The sequence below is a fragment of the Myodes glareolus genome, chromosome 4 (genome assembly GCF_982192425.1).
Source record: "Myodes glareolus chromosome 4, mMyoGla1.1, whole genome shotgun sequence".
Lineage (NCBI taxonomy): Eukaryota > Metazoa > Chordata > Mammalia > Rodentia > Cricetidae > Myodes > Myodes glareolus.
Window position 1 is genome coordinate 12,090,404 of NC_142029.1, and position 22,486 is coordinate 12,112,889.

General features: G+C 41.4%; 1 protein-coding gene across 15 annotated transcripts in view; it reads left to right on the plus strand.

Moving 5' to 3' along the window:
- Arpp21 (cAMP regulated phosphoprotein 21) overlaps nt 1-22,486 on the plus strand; it is a 168,117-nt gene that overhangs the window by 50,180 nt on the left and 95,451 nt on the right. For all 15 annotated transcript variants that reach the window (XM_048423573.3, XM_048423571.3, XM_048423572.3 and 12 more), the window contains 4 exons: nt 3,786-3,930; nt 5,268-5,346; nt 5,954-6,013; nt 6,702-6,842. In XM_048423573.3, the coding sequence (XP_048279530.2) occupies nt 3,786-3,930; nt 5,268-5,346; nt 5,954-6,013; nt 6,702-6,842 (425 nt within the window). The remainder of the gene's footprint in view (nt 1-3,785; nt 3,931-5,267; nt 5,347-5,953; nt 6,014-6,701; nt 6,843-22,486) is intronic.

Genomic DNA, 22,486 nt, shown 5'->3' on the forward strand with positions numbered 1-22,486 from the left:
AAACAAAGAAAAAGAAAGTGGTAGATGGCACCAGAGGAGACGAGGTCATCCTCCGATTCCACGTGTACATGTACCCATACACCCCGGTGTGCCTCCCACAAATATGCAAATATACCCCCACCCACATTCACACCCATCCACCCCCATACACAGCTAGTTTAAATGTGTAACAGGATATTGCATTTGTTTTTGTTCCAGACTCTCTGAAAACTGCAAATGGAAAGAAACTCAAAAGAATTTAGATTAAAACTTAACTTTAAAAAAAAAAGATCTAAGTGGGCACCATAGTACTGGATGTCCACGAAGGCTCTCTCTTGATAAGGCTGAACCAAATATGTCCCCAAGCACCCTGTCTTTAGGGAGACAACTTACCTCTCAGCTGTCCAAATGCACCTGCCTATACAAACAGACAAAAAAATCCCACACAACTGTAAGCTCCTATGAGACTTAAGAAACAGTGGCTAAGGTGCCCTAGGTGTTGGAGAAATACCCTTATGGCCTTTTGAGAGAGATTTTTTTTTAATTTTATTTTTGCGAGAATACTGCAAAATGATCCAGAAAAGCATCTGAGCTGGTGGTGAATGTGATACTAATTAGTTGCTGTGTCATCTTTACCTTTGCTCCTTTCTGCAAGATGAGTTGGCGCCCAAAACTTAAAGTCCAGGAAAACTCTTCGTGAGCAAATGGATTCATAGCCTTTTTTTTTTTTTTTGCCTTTTAGTCATTATATTTACTTCTGCAAAACACAGTCTTGATGCAGATTAATTTTTCTTATTTTATCAGAGGCAAAGGCAGTCAAGACACAAGTCAGATGATCTGCCTAAGAGCCCAAGGGAGGAAAAATTGATTACAAAATCATTAGCTTTTGTTTGGATTTGTTCGGCTTCTCCTTCATCCCGTCCTCCCTTCTCACTTTAATTGAAATCCTCTGCATTCTCTTTACTGACACAGAGAACATGGAAAGCATCTTCCTTAAAAGAACCAAAAAACAAATTCCTTATAGATTTTGTCCTAAGAGTGTTTTCTTTTCTAGTCTCATTTTCTTAACATGCCACTCATGTGGAGAGGCACAAGCAAGCTGTCATTCAGTAGCCTTCGTTGTGTTTCGTATACAGCCTTTTTTTTCTTTTAAACTTGGGCTCTGAGAAACATGTGGCTTTTCTTCAGCATTTTCTGTGTGCTTCTATTTTTAATGGAGATGGAAAAGGTAGAATGATACGAATATCATGCCTTGTACTATCAATGTGGATTGATGACTTCTAATGTACGGCATATGGTTTGTGTGAAACCCTGTAGACTCTGGGAGAAGTAGTGGCCCAGTTGTCCCTCACTGCTAAAGCCAGGCAGAGGAGGCCAGCCTCTGTAGACGTCATCTATTCTTTTCTCCTTTCACAAGGAGCAGGAGGAGATTTGGTAGGGGTCACCTGTATCATAGCACCCATTCCAGAGGCAGATCTAGGTACTTCCACACAGTGGGTGCAAACGGTGCTTTGTTCCTGCTGGTTCTGAACCCAGACAACAGGACTAGTGTTGGAGGAGAGAGCTAGGGTCCTCGAGCTTTCTGTTGGCTAGCCAAAGAATGGCGGAGATACGGGGTTGGTAAAAAACCAACAGACACATATATAAGCAAGTGGTCCCTTCTTAGAGTTTATATGTATTGCCTTCACTAGATACCACTGGACACTTAGAAAATGTGCGGACTGACTCCCACAGAAGTATACAGTACATGGAATGTATCGCTTCCCCCATGTTTGTATATTCACAGTATTTGGAAAACTGCCTTCATTTTCTCGTGTGGGGAAAACTCTCGTTCCCTGTATTACTTGATCTCAGACCCACACCTGATGGATGGTTCAGTCTGTCTTTGAGTTAAAGGAAGCGTGCTTTTCTAATGTTATATTATTTACTGACCAGTGTGTTTCTGCAACTTGAATCATTCTTTTACTGTTGTTGGGTATAAGCTTATCCTGTACCAATGTATTTATTAACACTTGTATTTTAATATTGAGCATATCAATAAAAATATTAAAAAATAACAGATTGTTTTTTACCACCTCTACAGCACTTTTTGTGTGTTCTTTCTACACCATACTGTATATTTATGTGTAGAAAACATTTTTTTAATCCTGAGTGTAGCAGTTGTCAACACAAAGCACCGATTTGTGCCCTTTTTCTACAGTGGATGTCTCTGGCCTCTGTTTTTATGTATGGAATATATTGCCAACATGGCGAGTTTTAGATTCCGACTTAGAGATGGGTGGATGGTTCCAAGAGTTCTGAAGAAGGAGTCTCTCCTGACTCACGTGTTCACAGCTTGTCCCCGAGTCTCCCGATGGACTGACTCTTCCCATCCCATCCTGAGACACATCTCAGCAGGCAATGTTCAGGGATTTCCTGAAAGAGTAAAAGTAAAATCAAAACCCTAGGTCCTACTTGAACCCTCCTGGATTGCGACAGTTCTGTCCCTCATCACGCAAAGAATGGCTACGGTAGAACCTCACTCTGCTTTGTGTATCTTGCATATATCCATCCACAGAATAAACTCTTGGGAGTCAGAAGACCCAGCTTAGTTAAAAATGCATGGCGGTGGCGTGTTTTATCTCACCTTCTGTATTGTGGGGGTTAGAGATCTTTTTGTTTCTATTTTCTTCTCTTGCCACCATGGTGACTTCCCTCGAGTCATCATTTCCAATGGGGTCCCTCACAAAGCATACAGCTCGCTGTGAGGAGTGCTACCTTGCGCTTATTCAATTAGTCAGATTTGATCAGTGCCACTCTGAATCCCAAGCTGGGCACAGTTAAAGACCAGTGTCACAGGTCATAGGTCAGGTGAGCTTGCAGGACGTGTTCTGTGAGAAACATTCTTCCTCACTGGGAACATTGCCCACCCCTGCCCCCACATAATGAAGCAGTGCCCCTGAGCAGATTTTTTCACATATACATAACCTGGCCTCATCCTCCCTAGTTCATCATAACTCCTGTCATGAGTTTGCAGGAACTCAAAGCCCCCACAAAACATCATTTGGAGCATTCTGCTTCAAAGAAGCAAATGTGCTTTCAAAGTAATGGCTACTTTGTGTCAACCAATACAAACGGAACTGTTCCCAGAAAATAAATAAATAATAAAATAAGCAACTACAATAGCAGCTTTTCATGACTCTGAATTATAACAAAGTAAGAATGACATTTGTAAGCAATCACTATGACGTCAGGTCTAGGATGCTCACAGCATCAGAGTTAGTTTTCCGTAGCACATGCACCCTTCTTGACTTGGCTCCACGAGAGGCTTTCTCCTGTAAACTGGCTGTTGAGTGCATTCTTTCCCTTGGTTCTAACTGTGATTATGACTCCTGGAACCTGTCTGCCTCTGTGCACATTTCTCCTTATAAGGAACTCTGAAAGGCAATTGGAGAAGCCTTTTTTAGACATGACAATGGTTCCAACATGAACAGATAAAGGAATGTTTCCCCCTACACATTTAAAATTAAAGCTGAGAAAATAAGAGTTGTGTTCTACAGGAGTTTAGTTTGATTAAAGTTAATATTCATGAGGCAAAGTTTAGCGCTAGATGTGTCTTCTGACCTCCCACTGACTCCTGGATTTTAGTTCGCCTTAAAGAGCAAGTGTTCTTTGACTCTGACAAGCTAAATTGTTTTTAACCACTTAGGAAAGAGGGATCCATACCTGGCTCTCATTTTTCAATGCCTACTAACCTCTGTGCAAAATGGAAGCCAGGCAGAGGCGGTTCCGTCTGGCCCTAAATTATTATATTTTTTCCCCAACAGGAATCCATTCATTTACAGCTTTCCAGTTTCCCCAGCCTGCAAGAGGAGGATAAATCTAGGAAGGATGATTCTGAGAGAGAAAAGGAAAAGGATAAAAACAGAGATAAACCCTCTGAAAAATCCAAGATCAGAATGTTATCAAAAGGTGAACTTGAACATCATTTCCTTACCTTGCTTAATTTGGGCACAAGTACAGGTAAAAGACACTGCAAACTGAATGCGTCTTTACAGCCCGGGCATTCTGTACCTATTTTCCCAAATGGTCCTGTATGTGAAAGAAAAAAAAGAAAAGAAAAGAAAAAGAAAAAGCAACCTCATTTTTTTAATGGTCTTTTTGTCCCTGCTCCCTTATTTGTGTAGCTAGAGAGGTTATTTTTAGCATCACTTCTTTCTTTGATTTCACTTTTGAATCTCCTGTTCTCCGTGACAAGCGGAGGGAGAAAGGGGAAATCAAATCTGCTCTAGCATTCAGGTTCATTGACAACTGACTCGGATTAGCTAACAATGGTGATACACAGTTTTACATCTCGACTCTCACTCTTATCTCAGGAGACAGACAGCAAGGACCTCAACACCTTCCCACAGTAAGCCACACACGGGTGTGCAGTCAGCAGACTCCCTGGCGCAGAGGACTTTGCTCTCTGTGTTTGTACACTGTTTCGTGTTGTTTCGTTTGTAAATAAAACTCACATCTCTATTTGGGAAAAAAACACCATTCCTTCTAAAGTCGCAGGCCTGCAGTAGAGGACTTTCAGAGTGCTGGCATCCTTCTAATTGTGCAAAGTAGACATAAGTCAAACTGTCATGAAGAGAGTCAGGCTGGAGACAGCTCAGGGAATCCCACCAGCCGAGGAATGGCAGCTACTCTTAATGTTATGCCCTGCAAACATATCCCTGCTTAAAATGGTTAGCTTTTGTCTGGATGAAAACCTCAAGCTTACAGGGTATAAGAAGAAAGAGATTAAACTTTCTAAAATGGTTGTACAAACCTGAATTTATCCAGCACCTGGAGACCAGAAAGACTTAAAAATGTTTATCCCCTGCCCCATTTTGTACTGATTAATAGTTAGATAGTTTATAATAGAAGCTTTATTTTTTTTAACTGCTCCATTTTAACAGAAAAGGTTGTCAGGGGATCGCAAGCTCTTGAGGTCTCTGTGGGTTGGATGTATCTGTCATGTGGAGGCAGTGCCCCGTTGCTTTTCAGCATAGTGAGAACACGTGGTATTTGACACTCTACCACCACCAGTGTGCACACTTCCCCTCCTTTGACACCAGGGTCTTCCCACCATCAAGAGCATCTTCTCAAATCTCACTTCCATTCTGACATGACCTGCCAGGCAGCAAATATTTTCACACCAGGAGCTTCCTTTAAACTTGACCTGAGTAGGGAGGAATTCGGAAAGGTTACAAACCCTTTCCCTCCCCTGTGTCCCCGTCATCAACCCTGACAACTCAATGGCATCTTGCTCTTTGTTTCAGATTGCAGCCAAGAGTATACGGACTCTACAGGCATAGACTTGCACGAGTTTCTGATCAACACGCTGAAGAACAATTCCAGGTAAATGGTGGCACAGGCCCCTTATCTGGGCACAGGGGCTTCGAATAGAATATTGCAAGGTGATTGATCAAAACACCTCTAAGAAATCAAGCATAATACACAAATGGCCTCCTCTGGTAGCTCCCCTGAGCTTTCTCTCCCAGTGGATGGCTGGCTATAATATTTATATAACTACCCATTGCATAAGTTAGAGTGTGCCAGCTCTGCTTCCCCAACCCCAAGGAAGAGAAGAAAATGATCAATAGTGCATCAATCAATTATACCCCAGTGCAGGTGCATATTCCTGGATAATCAATACTCCAGCTTTTCTTTATTCCAGTTTCTTTTGACTTGAAGTTTTTAGCAGTTGTATGTTTATTATTCAAAAATTTACATGTCATAATTAGCATTAAAATGATAACATTTAACAGCACCAAATACTTAGAAAGAGAGATGAGAGCAAGATCCTAAGTTCAAACTTATGGCATGCAAGCCAAGGCATTCACAGCATCTGGAGACGAATCAGACACAGGTCTTCTCTTCTTTCCCCTTGCATTTGATAAACTGTATTTGCCCATTGGAAACTGAAAAGTACATGAGACCTTTCCTTTGAACATTTATTTTTCAGGGACAGGATGATACTCTTGAAAATGGAGCAGGAAATGATTGATTTCATTGGTGACAGCAAGTATGTTCGATGGCGATGCTAGCTAATTTGATGACATGTCTTAGTTCAGTATCTGAGTTAATGAATCATGCCGGAGAGAGGTGTGGGTAGATAAAACATCAGTTCAAATGAGTCTTGGTATGCAAAATGGAGAGGGCACTGCAGTTTGCAGTGGTCATTGCTTGGATCATGCGTGTCCCTGCCTGTTAACTTTGTGACAAAATGGCCATAAACAGAGGGACACTGATTAGCATGGAGGAGTCGTAACGAGAAGCGACCCTTTTCATTTTTATTATAGTTTTTTAATGGGCTCCAGCTGTCTGCAGTCAGTTATGCCTGGAAATAATTGTGCTGTGTTTGGTGTAAACTGGGTAATGACACATCTCCAGATAGACATCTGCAATCTCTATTCTGTCGTGTAGCCTGTCCTCTGGCTGCCTCTGTTGATAAGGTATCATGAACTACACCACAACACTTTGCAACAGACAAGACGAATGTGTGGCTGCGAAACAGCGAAGCCTAGCGCAGCCTGATCAATAAATCTGTGATAGTAGGAATTTGTCTGTGAGAGAGGGCGTCCGGTGATGCTGGAATGAGAGACAGCAAGAGTTTCTGGATAAGGGAGACAGTGCTGTGGAAATGCCTGTAAAACATGCTACAGCCACGAAACGGAGATGCCGGTTTCATTCCTCCTGTAATCCCGTTCCAGTAACCACTATAAAAAGTTCCCCCAGATGTCATCGTATCAGAGGATGCTGGTCCATCGGGTGGCAGCCTACTTTGGACTGGATCACAACGTGGATCAAACTGGGAAATCTGTCATCATCAACAAGACGAGCAGCACCAGAATGTAAGTCCCATATTGGAAGTTTGTTTGATATTTTCTTTTTCCATCAAGGATTGATTCATAAGAGCACAGCATGCATTTCAAAGTATGTTGCATTTAATATGTGCAGCGCTGGTTAGCGTTCTGCCCTTGCAGCGGTGGGGTGGCATAGGCCAGTGGAAGACTGCATGAGAACCAGGGAAGGGTGTCAAGTCCAGGTAGTGAAGTGACCTCATTTCCAGTATTGGTTTTCTTCTTTCTGTTAGCATTCCATGACAATACACACAAAATGGTGGGGAATTTTACTTCAAAAACAGCATTCAGACAAAAACAACAGGCATTGGGCTGGGAATGTACCTCAGTGGTAGAGGATCTGAGTGGTCACACACAACGTTTATTAGATTCCCAGTACTGCAAATGGATAAAACCTAAGTAAGTAAGTAGATAAATAAACGTTTGCGACAAAGCCAGGCTTGGTGGCATCAGCCTGTGATCCCAGCACTCTGAAGAGGGAGCCAGGAAGGTCATGAGTTTGAGGATAGCCCTATCTAAGTGTGATTCGGTCAAACAGAAATAGAGGGTGAGGGAGGGAGGAGAGGAGAGAGAGGAGGGGGAGGACTGGGTAAAGCATAAGGTTTATAAAACTATGGCACACAGAGACACAGCGACGCTTGCCCTTTTCTTTTCTCTGTTTCTGATGTGGAGACACGCTCTGTTTGGCGAAAGTTCTGAATGGGAGGTGAAACCTTTCTAAACCCTGTCCTGCTCACAGGGAGCCCCATCTACTGCATTTGTTCCTCGTCACCTCGGTTTCTCCCCCTGCTCGAGATTTGAGCTTGATAGACCCCTAAGTGTTAGCCCCAAGTCCTTGGGTTTCCTCCAGATAATCACTGCCTTTCATCTCTGCATCTTTCTCCTGTCCCACTGAGTCATCGAGAACACAGCAATAGGAGATGCCATTTGCCTGGACCCTTGCAACTGTCTCCTTTGCACCCATGTAGCTTTTGAATAGAGCTTAAGCTACGTCTTTAACAAAAGGTGTGGCATCCTCAGAAAACAAAATGGTAAATCATCTTTTTTAAAAATAACTTTCTTCCTTTGAGACCTTTGGTGATCTGTGAGTCACATGGCCTTTGTGTCTAGATGTGAGGGCAGGACACTTTTGTGTTGAACCGAGCTCTCACGGTTGGTTAAACCATTCTTTATTTTCTGTTCACCACAGGGTAGGGCAAGTGGGGTGGCCTCAAGTCTCCTTATCTCTTCCAAGCTCTGCCTGATCTCAGCAGAGGCAGAGAGACAGTTGGGAGGAGGAGCCCAAAGGAAGGAGCTGAGACCAAGTGTGGCTATTATCTTGGGGACACTGAGTGCTTAGCTGTTTTACCCTGAGTTTCAAATTGCTTATATATCTGTAGAACAGTTTGAAGTGGATAATGTTTAAGGGCCCTTGAAGTTTCAGAAATATCAGGTGCCGCACTTGCTTTCTACTGGGCTGACAAAACACATCTCAAACTCTAGCAGCTCTACCTTCATCTGTTTGTGGACGCTGGTGCCTCCTGTTTTGACTGTCCTGGGAAGCGAAGGCCACTTTTCTTTAAGCCACCCCATCTCCGCTCTCCATCAGCTATGTCCAGCTGATTTGGGTGTATTGATTATGTTTTTCCACTCGCCATTCTAGCTTTTCTTGTGGCTTGTGGGTATCATAAGATAGGGGCAGACTCACTGAGAGCAAAGCAGAAACGATTGACTTCCTCATTTAATTGGTCCATTGGATTTGACTCTGAGGGCATGGGAAATGTGGATTGGTCCCTAGATGGTGCAGATAAAGCCTGATAGATTTGCAACTTGAAGATAATGGTTGCAGGGGTTTTACAGTTTTGTAGTCTTGAATACTAGTCCATGTTTATACACCTGTTGCTGGAATATTGAACTTATGCAACTATTCCTGATAGATGTTTAGCAAAGTTGCCTTTTTTTTTTTTTACTGTGATAGCTCCACATGACTGTCTACATTTAAATTTACATACAATTGAAATTGTAAAATTCATTTTCTTTATCGGGTTAGTCACATTTCAACTCCTTGCAGGTGCAGAGCACATCTAGAATGTCTCTAGGACTCCAGAAACTTTTGCATTCTTTTGCATCCTTGTATTTCCATAATCTTCTAAGGTCTTCCTTCTCCGACTACTGGAAATCTGACCACTAAACCGTTTCTCTTCCAGAGAAGCACTAGTCTTGGTCACCTTTAGGAAGTCTTACTGTGTGTGTGTGTGTGTGTGTGTGTGTGTGTGTGTGTGTGTGTGTGTGTGTGCATGTGCTTGCTTGGGCATCTGTCTATCTATGTGTACCACATGAGTGCTGTTGCCATGGAGTCCAGAAACGGCACCAGATCTCTGTAGATCTAGAGTTACAGACAGTTGTGAGCTGCCCAGTATGGGTGCTGGGAACTGAACCTGGCTCCACTGCAAAAGTAACAAGCCCTATTAACCGCTAAGCCCCCAGCTTTGTTTTTTCCTGGGACATTGTTAAATAAACGGCACATGCTCATAACCTTCAGGAGAGTGCACAGTGAGCATGCACAGACAGCACCTCTTAAAGCTTTAGTGACTACTTTTGGCTGCACCAAAATATCCTGTCTGATCACCCCATCCTCCTCCCCATTGTATCATCCTTCCATGAGTCAAGTCATGTTTAACCCCACTATAAACTATGGAGTTTCTAGGCGTGAGCAGGAGCATTAAACTCTCTGGCTCCACTCCAACCGCCATGTTTCTAACCATCAGTCATTTAAGTGGCTCTTAAGGGGAAGGGTGCTAGTGGCCGAGCTTGAGGGGAAACTGCTACCTCTTCGGAAAAGGAACAAAAAGGGAGAGGACAAAACAGAGACTCTTCCAAATAGTAGCACTCTGCAATTTTCAAGACATGCATCATGTTAGCAGTGCTAGCAAAGGCTGCTCTTTTATGAGAATGTGTGTACTTTAGCTGCCTACTGGATTTGAAGGTAGAAATGGGCCATCCTCTTCATAGCATTGAGTGGAAGATCTGGGTACCTTGACAGTTTTAGTCACTTTTCATTTGGGATTTGGGGGAACTTTGAAAGAGTTGATTCACCAGAGCAACTGATAGTCACTCAGAGTCAGGCTAATTTGACTGACATATTGTTGGATTGAAATATGTTGCTGCGTAGAAGGGAGAGGAGAGAGCTGGGATGGCTCCCTGTAGTGTTGTGTGCAAGGAGTACTCTTCCCAGTGTGTGAAGGTTTCTGTTGCTCCCATGCAAATCCCTGATAATATGCATTTTAATTGTTATTGTGGCTTAGGAGAACAGGTCCAGAAAGCAAACTGTTTAGGCGGAGGATGGACGTGAACTAAAAGTTAACAGAGAGAGAAACGCTCTTCTTCCTTCCCTCCTTCCTTCCTTCCTTCCTTCCTTCCTTCCTTCCTTCCTTCCTTCCTTCGTTCCTTCCTTCCTTCCTTCCTTCCCTCCTTCCTTCCTTCCTTCCATTCTTTCTTCTTCTTCTTCTTCCTTTCTTTTTTCTTTTTTGTTTTATTTTGCTTTTTTAAGACAGGGTTTCTTTGTGTAGCCCTGTATGTCCTGGAACTAGCTCTGTAGGCCAGGCTGACCTTGAACTCTCAGAGATCTGCTTGCCCCACCCCCAAGTGCTGAGATTAAAGGCACACACCACCACCCACCCAGAGAAAAGCGTTGTTGTTGGTTTGTTGCTGAGTTTTCTTCACTGAGTCCTTATGGTTCTGTAAGGTGCTCCTGGAACAGATTGTCACCATGGTCTCAGCTGCAGCAGAATGTCGGCAGCTTCCTTCTACCTTGGCTTTCTGGACAAGGAGTGGTTTAAGACTTTCCAAACAGTGACTTGAGACTGCTAAGTTCTTCAGAGAAAGAAAATAGTTCTAGGTGAGGTTGAGAGTATTTAGGCCATAAGGTACAATCCCCAAGTACCATGTGTGAAGATAAATGGCCTCTATCTGCCACCCCCTGTCATATCCTCAGTGATCACCCATTAACTCCCCCATGATGGAAAGACTTGGTCTCAGGATAGACCCCCGAGTGAACTTAGAACTCCTACTTAGAACATGGGCACTTACTGTATGCTCACTGTACCCTACACTTAAATCATGGTTTATGTTTATTATCACATCTACTCCTCCAAGGAGCATTCAGTTTGGGGGTCTATAGAGAAGGAACAATTTGCAGGACTCTGATCTAAACAGTGTGTACAATGTGCTAATTATTTCAAGCCAAATCATCTCAACTATTGAGCCAAGCACTCAAGATTGTGTGCTCGGATTTGATGGGGGATTTCCAACTCTTTCATTCTTTTGTTATCTGATAAGAAATAGGAATGAGAGCTGTTATTTTAAAGATATTTTGAAGACTTCCTTGGTCCTATAAGTGAACATCAGAAATTTTCTATAATTTGATAGTCCCTGCTATACTGTTCTGGTGTGTGTGGCTCACTGAAGGAGAACAACCATGAGTCATGTTTATCAATAATGTTAGTAGAGAAGATGAATTTATTCACTGTTTTCTTACAAAACCCCTGCCCCCACCATAGTCCTAGATTCTCATCCGATACATAGGAGCTTCAGTTCCATGGGGAGCAAGAAAACGAGACGGAAAGAGTTGAAGTCAAGTTGCTAGAGGTTTCGTATTAATACTTTCTGTACATTTGAGATGCCCAGAGAACACGTGGCTTTGCAGTAAAGAAACTGTGTTCTCAATGCCCTACAGCACTGGACAAAACTAAGGAGAATCGGCAGTCGAGTAAATACAGGGAAGGGAGAATCCATCTATTGGATCTAAACAAGTTTATGCTAATACTCTGCATTTATTGTGCAGTGACAAAGAGCTGAGCTTTCTGCAGAGATAGTAACGTCTAGTCCTAATAGCCATCTACAGAAAGACTATGTTAAAGGTCACACTAATGTCTGGAGGGAAGAGGAAGTCCACTATGAGGGAGAGAGGAAGTCATCCAAGGTTTCTCTTTAACCACTGCCATCAGGAATCCAGCTCTGACCCTCCAGGCTGATTTTTTTTTTTTTTTGCAATGATTGTTTCCTTCACAGAACATCCCTGGGAGACCCACCAGAATGGTATATAAAAGGAACCTTGAGGATAGGGAGTCCTTCAGGCTTGAGAATAGGAGTGTGGGTAGGCAAGTTGAGACTTTTGGAAGGTCAGTCTGGTGTTAACAAGTAGGAGGAGTTCAAGAGAGAGATAGTGACAGAGATAGAAAGACTTGGCCAAATGTTCCCATCACCAGGTTGTAGGGCTAGAGTTAGGATACCAAGGGAAAGTGTGGCGTTATCATGGAGTTCTCGAAGGAGATACTCCAAGATGGCGCTGCCATTAGAGTTAACCTAGGCACATTGAACAATGTATAAGATAACCTTGGCCTGAAGTGTTGCAGGTTTTCTAGGCCTCAGAACTAATCAAAAAAGGACAGGTGAGCATATGTGACCAATTGCCTCTAGGCACACTTTTGGTCCCTCAGCTGGGTCTTGATGGCTAGGGAGGCCTACCATTGTAATCATCTGGCGTTTGCTAAAAAGAATGCAATTTCTGTGTCTGAGATAAGGCCCTATGGTTTTGTAGTTGTGATTATTTTTGTTTTTCACATTCCATTGGTTCTAGTCCCTGTCCTGTCCCATTGTTGCTGAATTTTGACAGCAACACAGTTCATTTCCTGCACTTTGTATCTCTCACTGTTAGACTTCTGGTTGGCTGTCAGATTTGGCAGTGTCCCCCACTGAAGATCTGTGATGCAGATATTAGAGTCTGTGCCGCTCAGCTACCACCAAAGACTTTATAACGCGATTGTTCTCTAGAATGTTGCTTGTATTCTTCTCTGACATTTGAGATGGAGCCAGGAGTCTCCTGTTTGCTAGGTAAGAGTTCTGCTCCTGAGTGACGACCCTCATTTCCAGTCTCTTTCCTTCTTCGTAGTGTTATTTTTGTCTTCAGACTAGATCTCATTATGGGGACCAAGCTGGGCTTGAAGGTGTGAGCTCCTGCCTTAGCTTCTAATGTAGCTGAGTTCAGAAGCATGAGACTCCATTCCATACTAATGTTGCCTTTTGGACATTTAGGAAGAAATTAAAACTCTGAAAGTGATTTTTGTTAAGTTTTTCTATTTCACGAATATGTGCCTGTTATATTAGAAGCTTTGTGCTTTTCTTTGTCTCTCGGATCTCCATTTTCTCTCAATTATTTTTCTACATTTAGCACAAAGATATTCATTGTTCTTTTCATGGAGGTTTCCCCTCCCCACTTCCTTTATCTCCTACTCCTTTTCTTTATCCTAGAGAAAGAATGTAGATCCGGAGTTGACCATTTGGAGACTGGAAACCATCTACTCACACTAGCCCGTCCCACAACAGTGTGATTATCACCTGTGCATACCTGGATATCGCTGCATACTGCAGATCAACTTTTAACTTATATCTGACAATTTTCTTGTTAAAAGGTTGTCATCTCTTCAGCAATTTCTATTTCATCTTTCACATCCACCCACTTCCCTTGCCTCAAATTCCCTACCCTTAAGAGTGCAGAGCAGGGTATGGCAAGAACAAATGCATGGGACGATCGTACTTTCTCTCTCCACAAACCCGGAGACAGAGGCAGTGGTCCAAAGGCTACTCGGAGTCATGGGAAGCATTTCCAAGAGCTTGCGGCAGCCTGGGGTACATAGGTACATAGTGAGCTTCAGCCCAGCCTGGTTACAAGATAAGTTTGAGTCTGAGTCCCTGTCTCAAGCACAAAGTAAAGCAATACAAACAGAAAGAGAATTAAGTACTTAGGATTCATACCCGTGAATCTTGGGGTATGTGGTGTGGAGTGACAGCTTCAGAAAACACAGTGAACTAAGATATGCACTCAGGAAATCATGAACAACAAAGTCTGTTGTAGCTAGAGAAAGCTCCTCTAGAAAGTGGCATGCGTGAGATGAAGGGCCTTTGCTAAGAATCCCTGAAGAGAAGGGTCATTAACGTACAAGCCACAGGATGCTGGGCCTTGCACCCTCTCAGGACACTGACCCAGGACAGAGAGCTTGGACATAAGTGAAGAACCATATGCTCTGCTGAGTGTCCTGACACTCTGAGACTTAACTTGGGGGTTTTAGGGTGTCCTCAATGGGGAGTTTCATACCCTCCAGGTGACTGTGTTTTCACTGAAACAAAATGAAACCAGGAGCAAACATGGGTTTCCTCCCATGTTCATGAGTTTCTGTCCTTGCTTTAGAGCTGTAAGGGGCACTGTTAGCACGCTGGCAGCAAGTTGAGTCCATGCTTATTTGAGGCCTCTGCAGAGGACCAGGCAACCACCTATTTAAATACGTCTTGGAGTGCTTGGTTAGTACCCTGCCATTTCTAAACGTAGTGAATCTTCTGTTAGCTTTTCGTAAGGATGGTGCTAGCAATCATCTGATTGGAACCCAGAGAGCAGATGCCTGAAACTGCATTGCTCTCAGCAGAACCAGGAGGCTTGTGAACTGAACACATTTTACTTCTTGTTCCCTATCTGATCAACAAAGATGCTATTCTGTTTGGCTACCTGTACCTATTGTTTAATGATAGGATCGGAATCATTAACATAGTCATCTCCCTCAATGTAGCATGATTAATAAAAACTCAGAGTTTGATATTGGGGAGTCAACCTAAAGATTAGAAAAGCAAAACAGCCAGCCGCTGGCTCTTATCTCTACCTCAGTCTGAAATAGCGATCCTGCTTCCAGGAATCCTTAGCATGAGGCTGTGTCCGAGAGCTGTCTTCTTCCATCTTATATTTCTCTCGGGGGCTGAGATCAAGAGTGTGCACCACTACCACCTGGTTTCTATGGCAAACTAGTGTGCTTGTTGAGATTAAAGGTGTGTGTCACCACTGCCTGGTCTGTAAGGCTGACCAGTGGAGAGTGTTTTATTCTCTGATCTTCAGACAAGCTTTATTTATTAAAATACAAATGAAATGCCACTACACAAAATCATTTGCCCATTCTTCAGAAAGACACCTAGGTCCTTCATAATCTCTTAAGATCAAACTCAGAGCTCTTTGTTGACATTGGTCAACATTATGTTGTCTCGGGAGCATTGTCTTGCTTTCTCCTCTGAAAGTATAAGACTTCATGTGTGAGAGAGGATCTCAGAAACAGAGCAGGAGGAAAACAAGTGTATTGTGTCCCCTTTTCCAGTTGTATGGTAGAATTAACTACTGAATTTTTTAAACAAAGCAAGCACACACCTTTCATAAAGATAGAATCTGCACTATGATTATTCACACATGATGGAATGATGCATCTGAGGTTATATTTTTTTATTTGTTTGATCTGACTGTTTATTCACTTAGCTCTCAGTGTTGTAGGCTGTTGAGACAGTCCATCTATCTTGTAAGAGAGGAACCAAAGCCCTAGCCTGTCTTACCTGGTCAGTTCACCGAAGGCCACAATCAAAGGCCCGGAGCTCCTGCCTCTCAGCTCTTAAACCTTCAGAGGTTATGGAAAGAAGAATTACCATTTATAGACTCACTAATATCAAGTTATGCTGAAAAGCAAGAGGGTAACTAAGCAGTGTTCTTTCGCTGTTGTGAATTGCTTTACTTTCAAAAATACTAATTTGCACTTAATTATTTTTAAAACTGTGCAGAGAGACTTGGAGATAGCCCAGTGCTTGCTATGCAAGCATGACTACCTGAGTTCGATCCCCAGAATGCACATAAAAAGCCGGGCTTGAGGAGGCGTGCTTGTAATCCCCAAAGTGGAGAGATAGAGACAGGAAGCTTGCTGAGGCTCTCTGGTCAGCCAGCATGGCCAAACTGGAAAATCTCAGACCTATGAGAAACCCTGTACTAAATAAAACTAAACAAAGAAAGCCCAAGATGGATCATGTGCAGAGGAATGGTACCTGAGGTTGACCTCTGATCTTCATACACACACGCACATGCACCACATATACATATGCACACATACACACCATACTTGAGCACACAAAAATGTTAAAGGAGCCAAATTAAAGAATGTTAACAATAAAGAAGATAGTAAAACTATGAGTTGTATTGACAAACTTGCTAATAAGCTAAGTAAACCTGACTTTATGGCCTTGAAATATGTTAGGCAAAGAAATACTTCCCAAGTATTTAGCACTGTGGGTACCATGCTTTGAAAAGCAAAGTGCTTAACCATCTTCTGTTCACTGTGTGGAAAGTCAGATTCATTAAGATTGAAATGTGTAAATACACACACACACCCACAGGGCATAAATCTAAGACTGTGTGTGTGTGGTTTAATGCACAATACATACTGCATTCTAGACAACCACAGAAAAGATATCACCCAATACACACTATCTTTAATATTGGCCTAGCTCTATAATAGTTCTTGAGGAAGCAAAGTTGCTCTGACTCTAGTCTCAAAGTACAGAGACGTTCACTGAAAACAGAGGGAATAGGCTGAATCCTACAGCATCGACAGTTGTGTCGTGGATGATTTTAGGGAGTGCTTGAAGATGAGAGGATCAGTGATGTGGATGTTACTGAGCTGTGAAGCTCAGGAGATTCTTCAAATTGGAATCTACCAAAAGAATGCACACATACAAAATATCTTTAATCCCATGATCTGACTTCTTCGCACCTCAGCCCCTTCCAGATCCCACAGTGAGTGCTGAGGAGCACAATTCTAACCTCTCACGTTCTCGTTCCCCTGATCTCTCCTTCAAACTAGGAGAAAAAAACTTAGCCTTTCTTTATATGTGCAAAAGCAAGCAAACAAAATGGTGGTTTTTTATCAACTGAATCACAATGACCATTTTTTATTAGAGTAAACACAATATTTACCCGTAAGTTTTAATGGACTAATTCACACAAACATTATAATGCACAACCAAAAAACCCTTCATTCCAAGAAACACCAATTAATTTTCGCAGTTTTCAAAGACAGAATTATTTCCATAAACACCTGACTGGCCCATTTGGACCCTCATAAATCAAGCATTATTAAAATTTTATGACACAAATTGGATCTCTCATAATATCATCTCTAGCCCTGATGAGAATGTTGGTTAAATATTTCATGGTGTGCTCTGAACTGAGAAATGGCTCAGTGGGTAATGACCCTTGCTACCAGGCCTGACAACCTGAGTTCAATCACTAGGACTCACACAGTGAACTGAGAAAAGCAACTCCTACAAGTTGCCCTATGACCTTTACCCACATGCACACACACGTGTGTGTGATAAAACTTAGAGTATAATTGATTGACATGTCTACCAATTTTGCATAGTTATAAAATATAAACAGTATAATAAGATTTTCTAACTGTTATTTGAGCCTCACTAGTACCAGGCAAAGCACTTCAGGGTTCACCACGATTGATTGCATCTGTTCAGTCCTCCTATGCATGTTAAAGTACATATCATATTTTTTCAATTCATGCAACAAAGCAAATGAGCAGGACTCCTCCTTCACAGAAATTGTATAAATTTTCAAAGAAAAAAAAACCCAGCAGTCAATAGTGTATAGGACTAAAAAGACTCAGTATGTGTTAGGCTTGTTCTGTAGTGCTGTTTAAATGGTAAAAGCATCTTAATATTAATGATATTCTACAGTAAATATTTATGATCATTTCTTCTACAGTCATTAGTGTATATTCCAAAATGCACTTGGTTTTGTTTTAGGGAATGGAAATTAGAGTCATATATTTTAATAGAGTCAGATATATTAACATAGCATTATTTTTTAAAATACATTTGTTAATTATCTGAGAATTTGTTGCTGGCTAGTTCTGCGTCAACTTAACACTAGCTAAAGTCATCTGAGACAGGGAACCTCAATTGAGTAAATGCCTCCATAAGATCAGCCTGCAGGAATGGCCTGAAGAGTATTCTCTTAATTAGTGATTGATCAGGAAGGTCCCAGGCTGTTTTGGGTGGTGTCACTCCTGGTACGGTGGTCCTGGGCTCAATAAGAAAGCAGGGTGAGCAAGCCGTGAGGAGTAATCCAGTAAGCAGCACTCCTCCATGGCCTCTGCATCAGCTTCCGACTCCAGGTTCCTCCTCCCCTGTTTGAGTTCCTCTCCTGACTTCCTTCGAGGATGAGCGCTGATGTGGAAGTGTAAGCTGAATAAACCCTTTCCTCCCCGAATTGCTTTTGGTTGTGCTGTTTCAGTGCAGCAATAGAAGCCCTAACTAGGACAAATTTCCCACAATTTAATCTAATCATATTTACCTCAAGTTCCTCTCCTTTGTTCCTCTCAGATTCTTCTTGTAAGACAGATGGGCAAGGTGCACCCAGGGTCTAAGCATCTTGTAAGTTTATTACCACTGAGGAAAAGCTTAGAATTAGTCAGCTTTCAATAAATTAATATGACGTAGCTGCCTCATTAATGAATTGTTGGAAGGCAAAGCTTGTAAAAGCTGCACGCAGAGGGGTGTGTCTTCTGTCAGGGCAGAAGCTGGTGACAGAAGGACTAGTAGATTGGAGTTTGTCTCACATGCGTGGGTGGACATTGCATGATTGGGTCATGGCTTTACTTAAAAAAACATTGTTGAGGTTTCTGAAATATAAAAAACCTGAAGTTATCTTCAGCAAATCCTGAATCTGAACCAATAGCCTAACCCTAAAATCGACCACTATTTCTAATAGAATTTTGCAGATTCTATGGTTACTTGTGGGATAAAAGTGCTGTAATGGTTGTATAGTTTCAAGAACTTAGGTGTGTATTACACGTGGCCTTTGTATCTGAAGGCGTTAGTCAATAATATTTCATAGACATTGCTTGTAAAAATCATCCATGGGTCATTTTGAAGTACTTTTCTTTCTGTAATACATATAAAATTTTCCATTTGTGCAAGCCCTTGGTTTATAGATAAACTTGAAGAATGATATCAGTGTCCTTAAGCTCAGCGTTCTGATTGTATTCCTATTTGGCGGTGCTGAAACTCCATGCTCAATAATGTTCATGAGTAACTATTCACACAAACTAAGACTACCACATCAGGTCTTAACTGTATTTTGTAAATATAGTTAAAAACACATTTTTAATTTTTTTATTGTGTCCTTCTTATCCCCTTAAATCTTTTTCTATATAATTGTTTTGTCTTTTTTATAACATACACACACACACATACACACACACACACACTTGGTGATTGTTATCATTTTCTCATTATCATTTTGTCATTGGTAAAATTCCTACTCATACAAATCAAGAATAACATACCAATAAACATGGGCATCTTATAGTATGAGATGAGTTTTCATGTTCTAGAGGGTCTTAGTGTAAGAAATCTGACTGGGGTGAAGAGCAAAATTTAATCTTACAATTCTAAAACCTTACAGTATAGTAGAAAGATTAAGCAATAATTTGACAAAATGAGCCATTTAAATCCCCAGTTCAGCAGATTATAAAACAATACATTCAATGTAAGAGTAAAATACTCAAAGTATAAGAATAATTTTTTATAATCCAATAATTTGGTATGAGTCACTATTAAGTTGCTGAATGGTTTTGCTCTCTGTCTGAGATAATAGCTTTCATTATTTTGTTGCCATAAAATAATACATGATTATTATATTCACAAATCCATGAAAGGTTAGAAGTAAAACTTCCTGTCTGCTCACCATCCACAGATGAGCCTTCAGCTAACATTCCTGTTGCCATGTGTTGTGGCTGGAACATCAACATAGCCAATTTGTGGTTGTGTTTTATACTGTGTCTTTCCTTGCTGCACAATATTATTGGACATTGTCTTAGAGGACTTCACGTTACTTTCACATATCTCAAGTTCTTATGCATGCAGTACAGGGGGGGTCTTTGCTCTTCAGTTGTTATGAAATGGAATCTGGTGTTCATTTCCACCCATTTTCTTTGAATTCTTCCTTAGAAATAGAAACACATTATCAAGGCAAGTTGGGATGTTTCAGCTTCTTCATCTGAATAACCCAGTTTTTTTGCCAAAGCAAAAGCACCAACTAAGAATCTTACAGACCCAGGTTGCTGTAGAATATTTTTCTAAGTGTCATTTGTGGTGGTCCACAATAAAAAAGAACCATGGTACCTTGTTAGCCTGCACGTTTGTTACACTTAACGATGCTTAACGCACTTGGTAGAAAATGGCTAGCAAGCTGGTTTGATCTACAAAAGGCTCTTCACACAAGCAGGAGAAGCTGACTTTGAATCTCCAAAAGTCAAATAAAAAGACAAGTATGGTTTCACATCTGTAGTCTCAATGTTGGGGAGTAGGAGACTGGAGGACTCCTGGAGCTGGCTGGCTAATAACCTGAATCAGCGAGCTCCAGATGCACAGACAGACAGTGTCTCAGAGTATAAGGTGGAGTGCAATTGAGGGAGACACCTCCAAAACATGTACATAGGTGTATGTGTAACCTCCCAAACATGGACATGTATATACCTAAACTATACATACATATATACATACAAATACATAAGAAAGAAATGATTTTGCAAGAGCATGCAAAATTCTAAACACAAATTTGAAAGATTCTGAAAGACCCCCAATATTGGAAGACTCTCACTCAAGCCTCAGGATAACGCGACCCCCCCAGTAACTCACGAGAATCCTCGCTGCAATCACACGAGGTTTAATGACAAGACGACAAGACGGGAACCAGTGCACTGGGGCAGAGACTCATTACCCACGCAGGGGAAAAGTTCAACCACGAGTGATCAGGAGAAGTAGTTTTTATAGGAAGAAAACACACAGCCCAGTAATCCGAAAGGGGGAACAGGGAGGGTGTCACAGAAAATTCCGAAAATTCCAGTGATGATTACAAGGGGGCAACTTCCTGCCTCTCAAGATCATTCTCAGGGTCATAATCAGCTAGTTCCTATTCTAAAAATACCAATGATAATTACTAGAGAGTGATAATTACTAGAGGAAATCTCCCTGTTTCTCAAGATTGCTCTCAAGATTACAATCTACCTTTCCTTTAGCTAGTTCCTGAAACCCTGAAACTGGCTAATCCTAGATTTCTGATTCTTCTCTTCCTGCTAGATTTTTGGCTCTATTTTCTTGCTGGGGGATCTGGATTTATCCAGGTCTTTCAATTCTAATAATAAAAGATGTAAAAATCTGGCAAAATGATTCAGTCTGTAAATGACCTGAGTGTGATCCCTGGATATCTCATAGAGAAAGGAGAGAAATGACTCCTGCAAGGTGTCCTCTGAGCTCCACACAGACACCATGGTGCCCACGGTACACACCAAGTAAACAGTACATAAATGCAAACTAATATAAAGCTAATTAAAGTTACTTCCACTTCCTATACTAGAGTATAGCATATAATATCATCTCAAAGGAAATGAAGTGGAATAAAATGACAGACTGATATGGGAAATGGTGAAATACACTTAGTCAATAAGGGTGCTGGGCTTGTTTATTTACTTTCAGTCAAGGATCCCCTGCTGTGAACATTTTAATGGGAATGTTCAGAGTTTTCTAAGGTTTGTTGTATTTGACAAGCAAACTCCTTTACTATTTGTTTCATTGTCCAACCAATCTCTCCCTCTGTACAATGGTATCTATGGAGATATGTCTCCTATCAGCTCCAGTTCTTTTGTAGTCTAGGTGACATGCCAAGGCCTCTGTTACCCCACCCCCACAACCTACTATCACTCCCCACCCCCACTACCGACTATCAACCCCCACCCCACTCCCCACCCCCACTACCGACTATCAACCCCCACCCCCACAACCGATTATCACCCTCCACCGCCACCCCACCCCCATCCAGAGAGTTCTAGCCTCCTTTCTGTGTCACAAACTAGTTGGAAGCAGAGTGACAAGTTTGGTCTGAAGAACCTAACACTGAGGCTAAACCATTTAAAATACTCCAAGAGAAGAAAAGGTTCAAAGCAATCATAAGAATGAATGTTTGCTTTTTTAAACTTCTAGGGAAAAATGCTTAACTAAGATTGGAATTGATTGAGTAGAAAAGAGATTTATTTATCTTCTCCACCTATCCTTTTCTCTACGAGTTCCACCTAAAGGAGGAGCAATGTAGAATCATCTTAAATTTTCATTTCTTCCCCCAGAGAGGCCAAGTTGATAGCAGGAGATGCAGGCATGTTCGCTGTACAGGAGCCGTGTGTGCTATGGGTTTGGAGAAGAGTCTGCTATAGATTATGGGAAAATATATTTTTACCTTGAGGAAGCTATTGCTCATCTAAAATAAGCATTAATTTTATTTCCTATGCATTTTGGCAATGATATATAGAAAGGTAGACATGATACCTAATGAAGCAAATTCTCAAAAAAAAAAAAGGCAAATTGGGCTGGTATGACACTTGTCCATGAGATATATAGCAAAGTCAACTTACCATCATTTAATAAATACATGGCTTTTCTATTTTGTAGCTTTGGGAATTGCTTATTGAGCTTAATTTCTGTATTCACAGGTTAAAAGTCATTCACAGGTTAAAAGTCATTCATTACCATTGAAATATCATTTCTACATGTATTTCTTCAGTGCCATTCATCTTCTGACTCAGAAATAATGCTTATTCAATTAGTTGTAAAAGTGATTTTTTTAAAAAAAAGCAATGGAGCTAAAATGGTCCATTGTCAGTAGTTTTAATTCAATTACTGTAGTATTTCAATGTATACTTTGGTTAGCTCAAAAGTTATGAATAGCTCTCCATAAA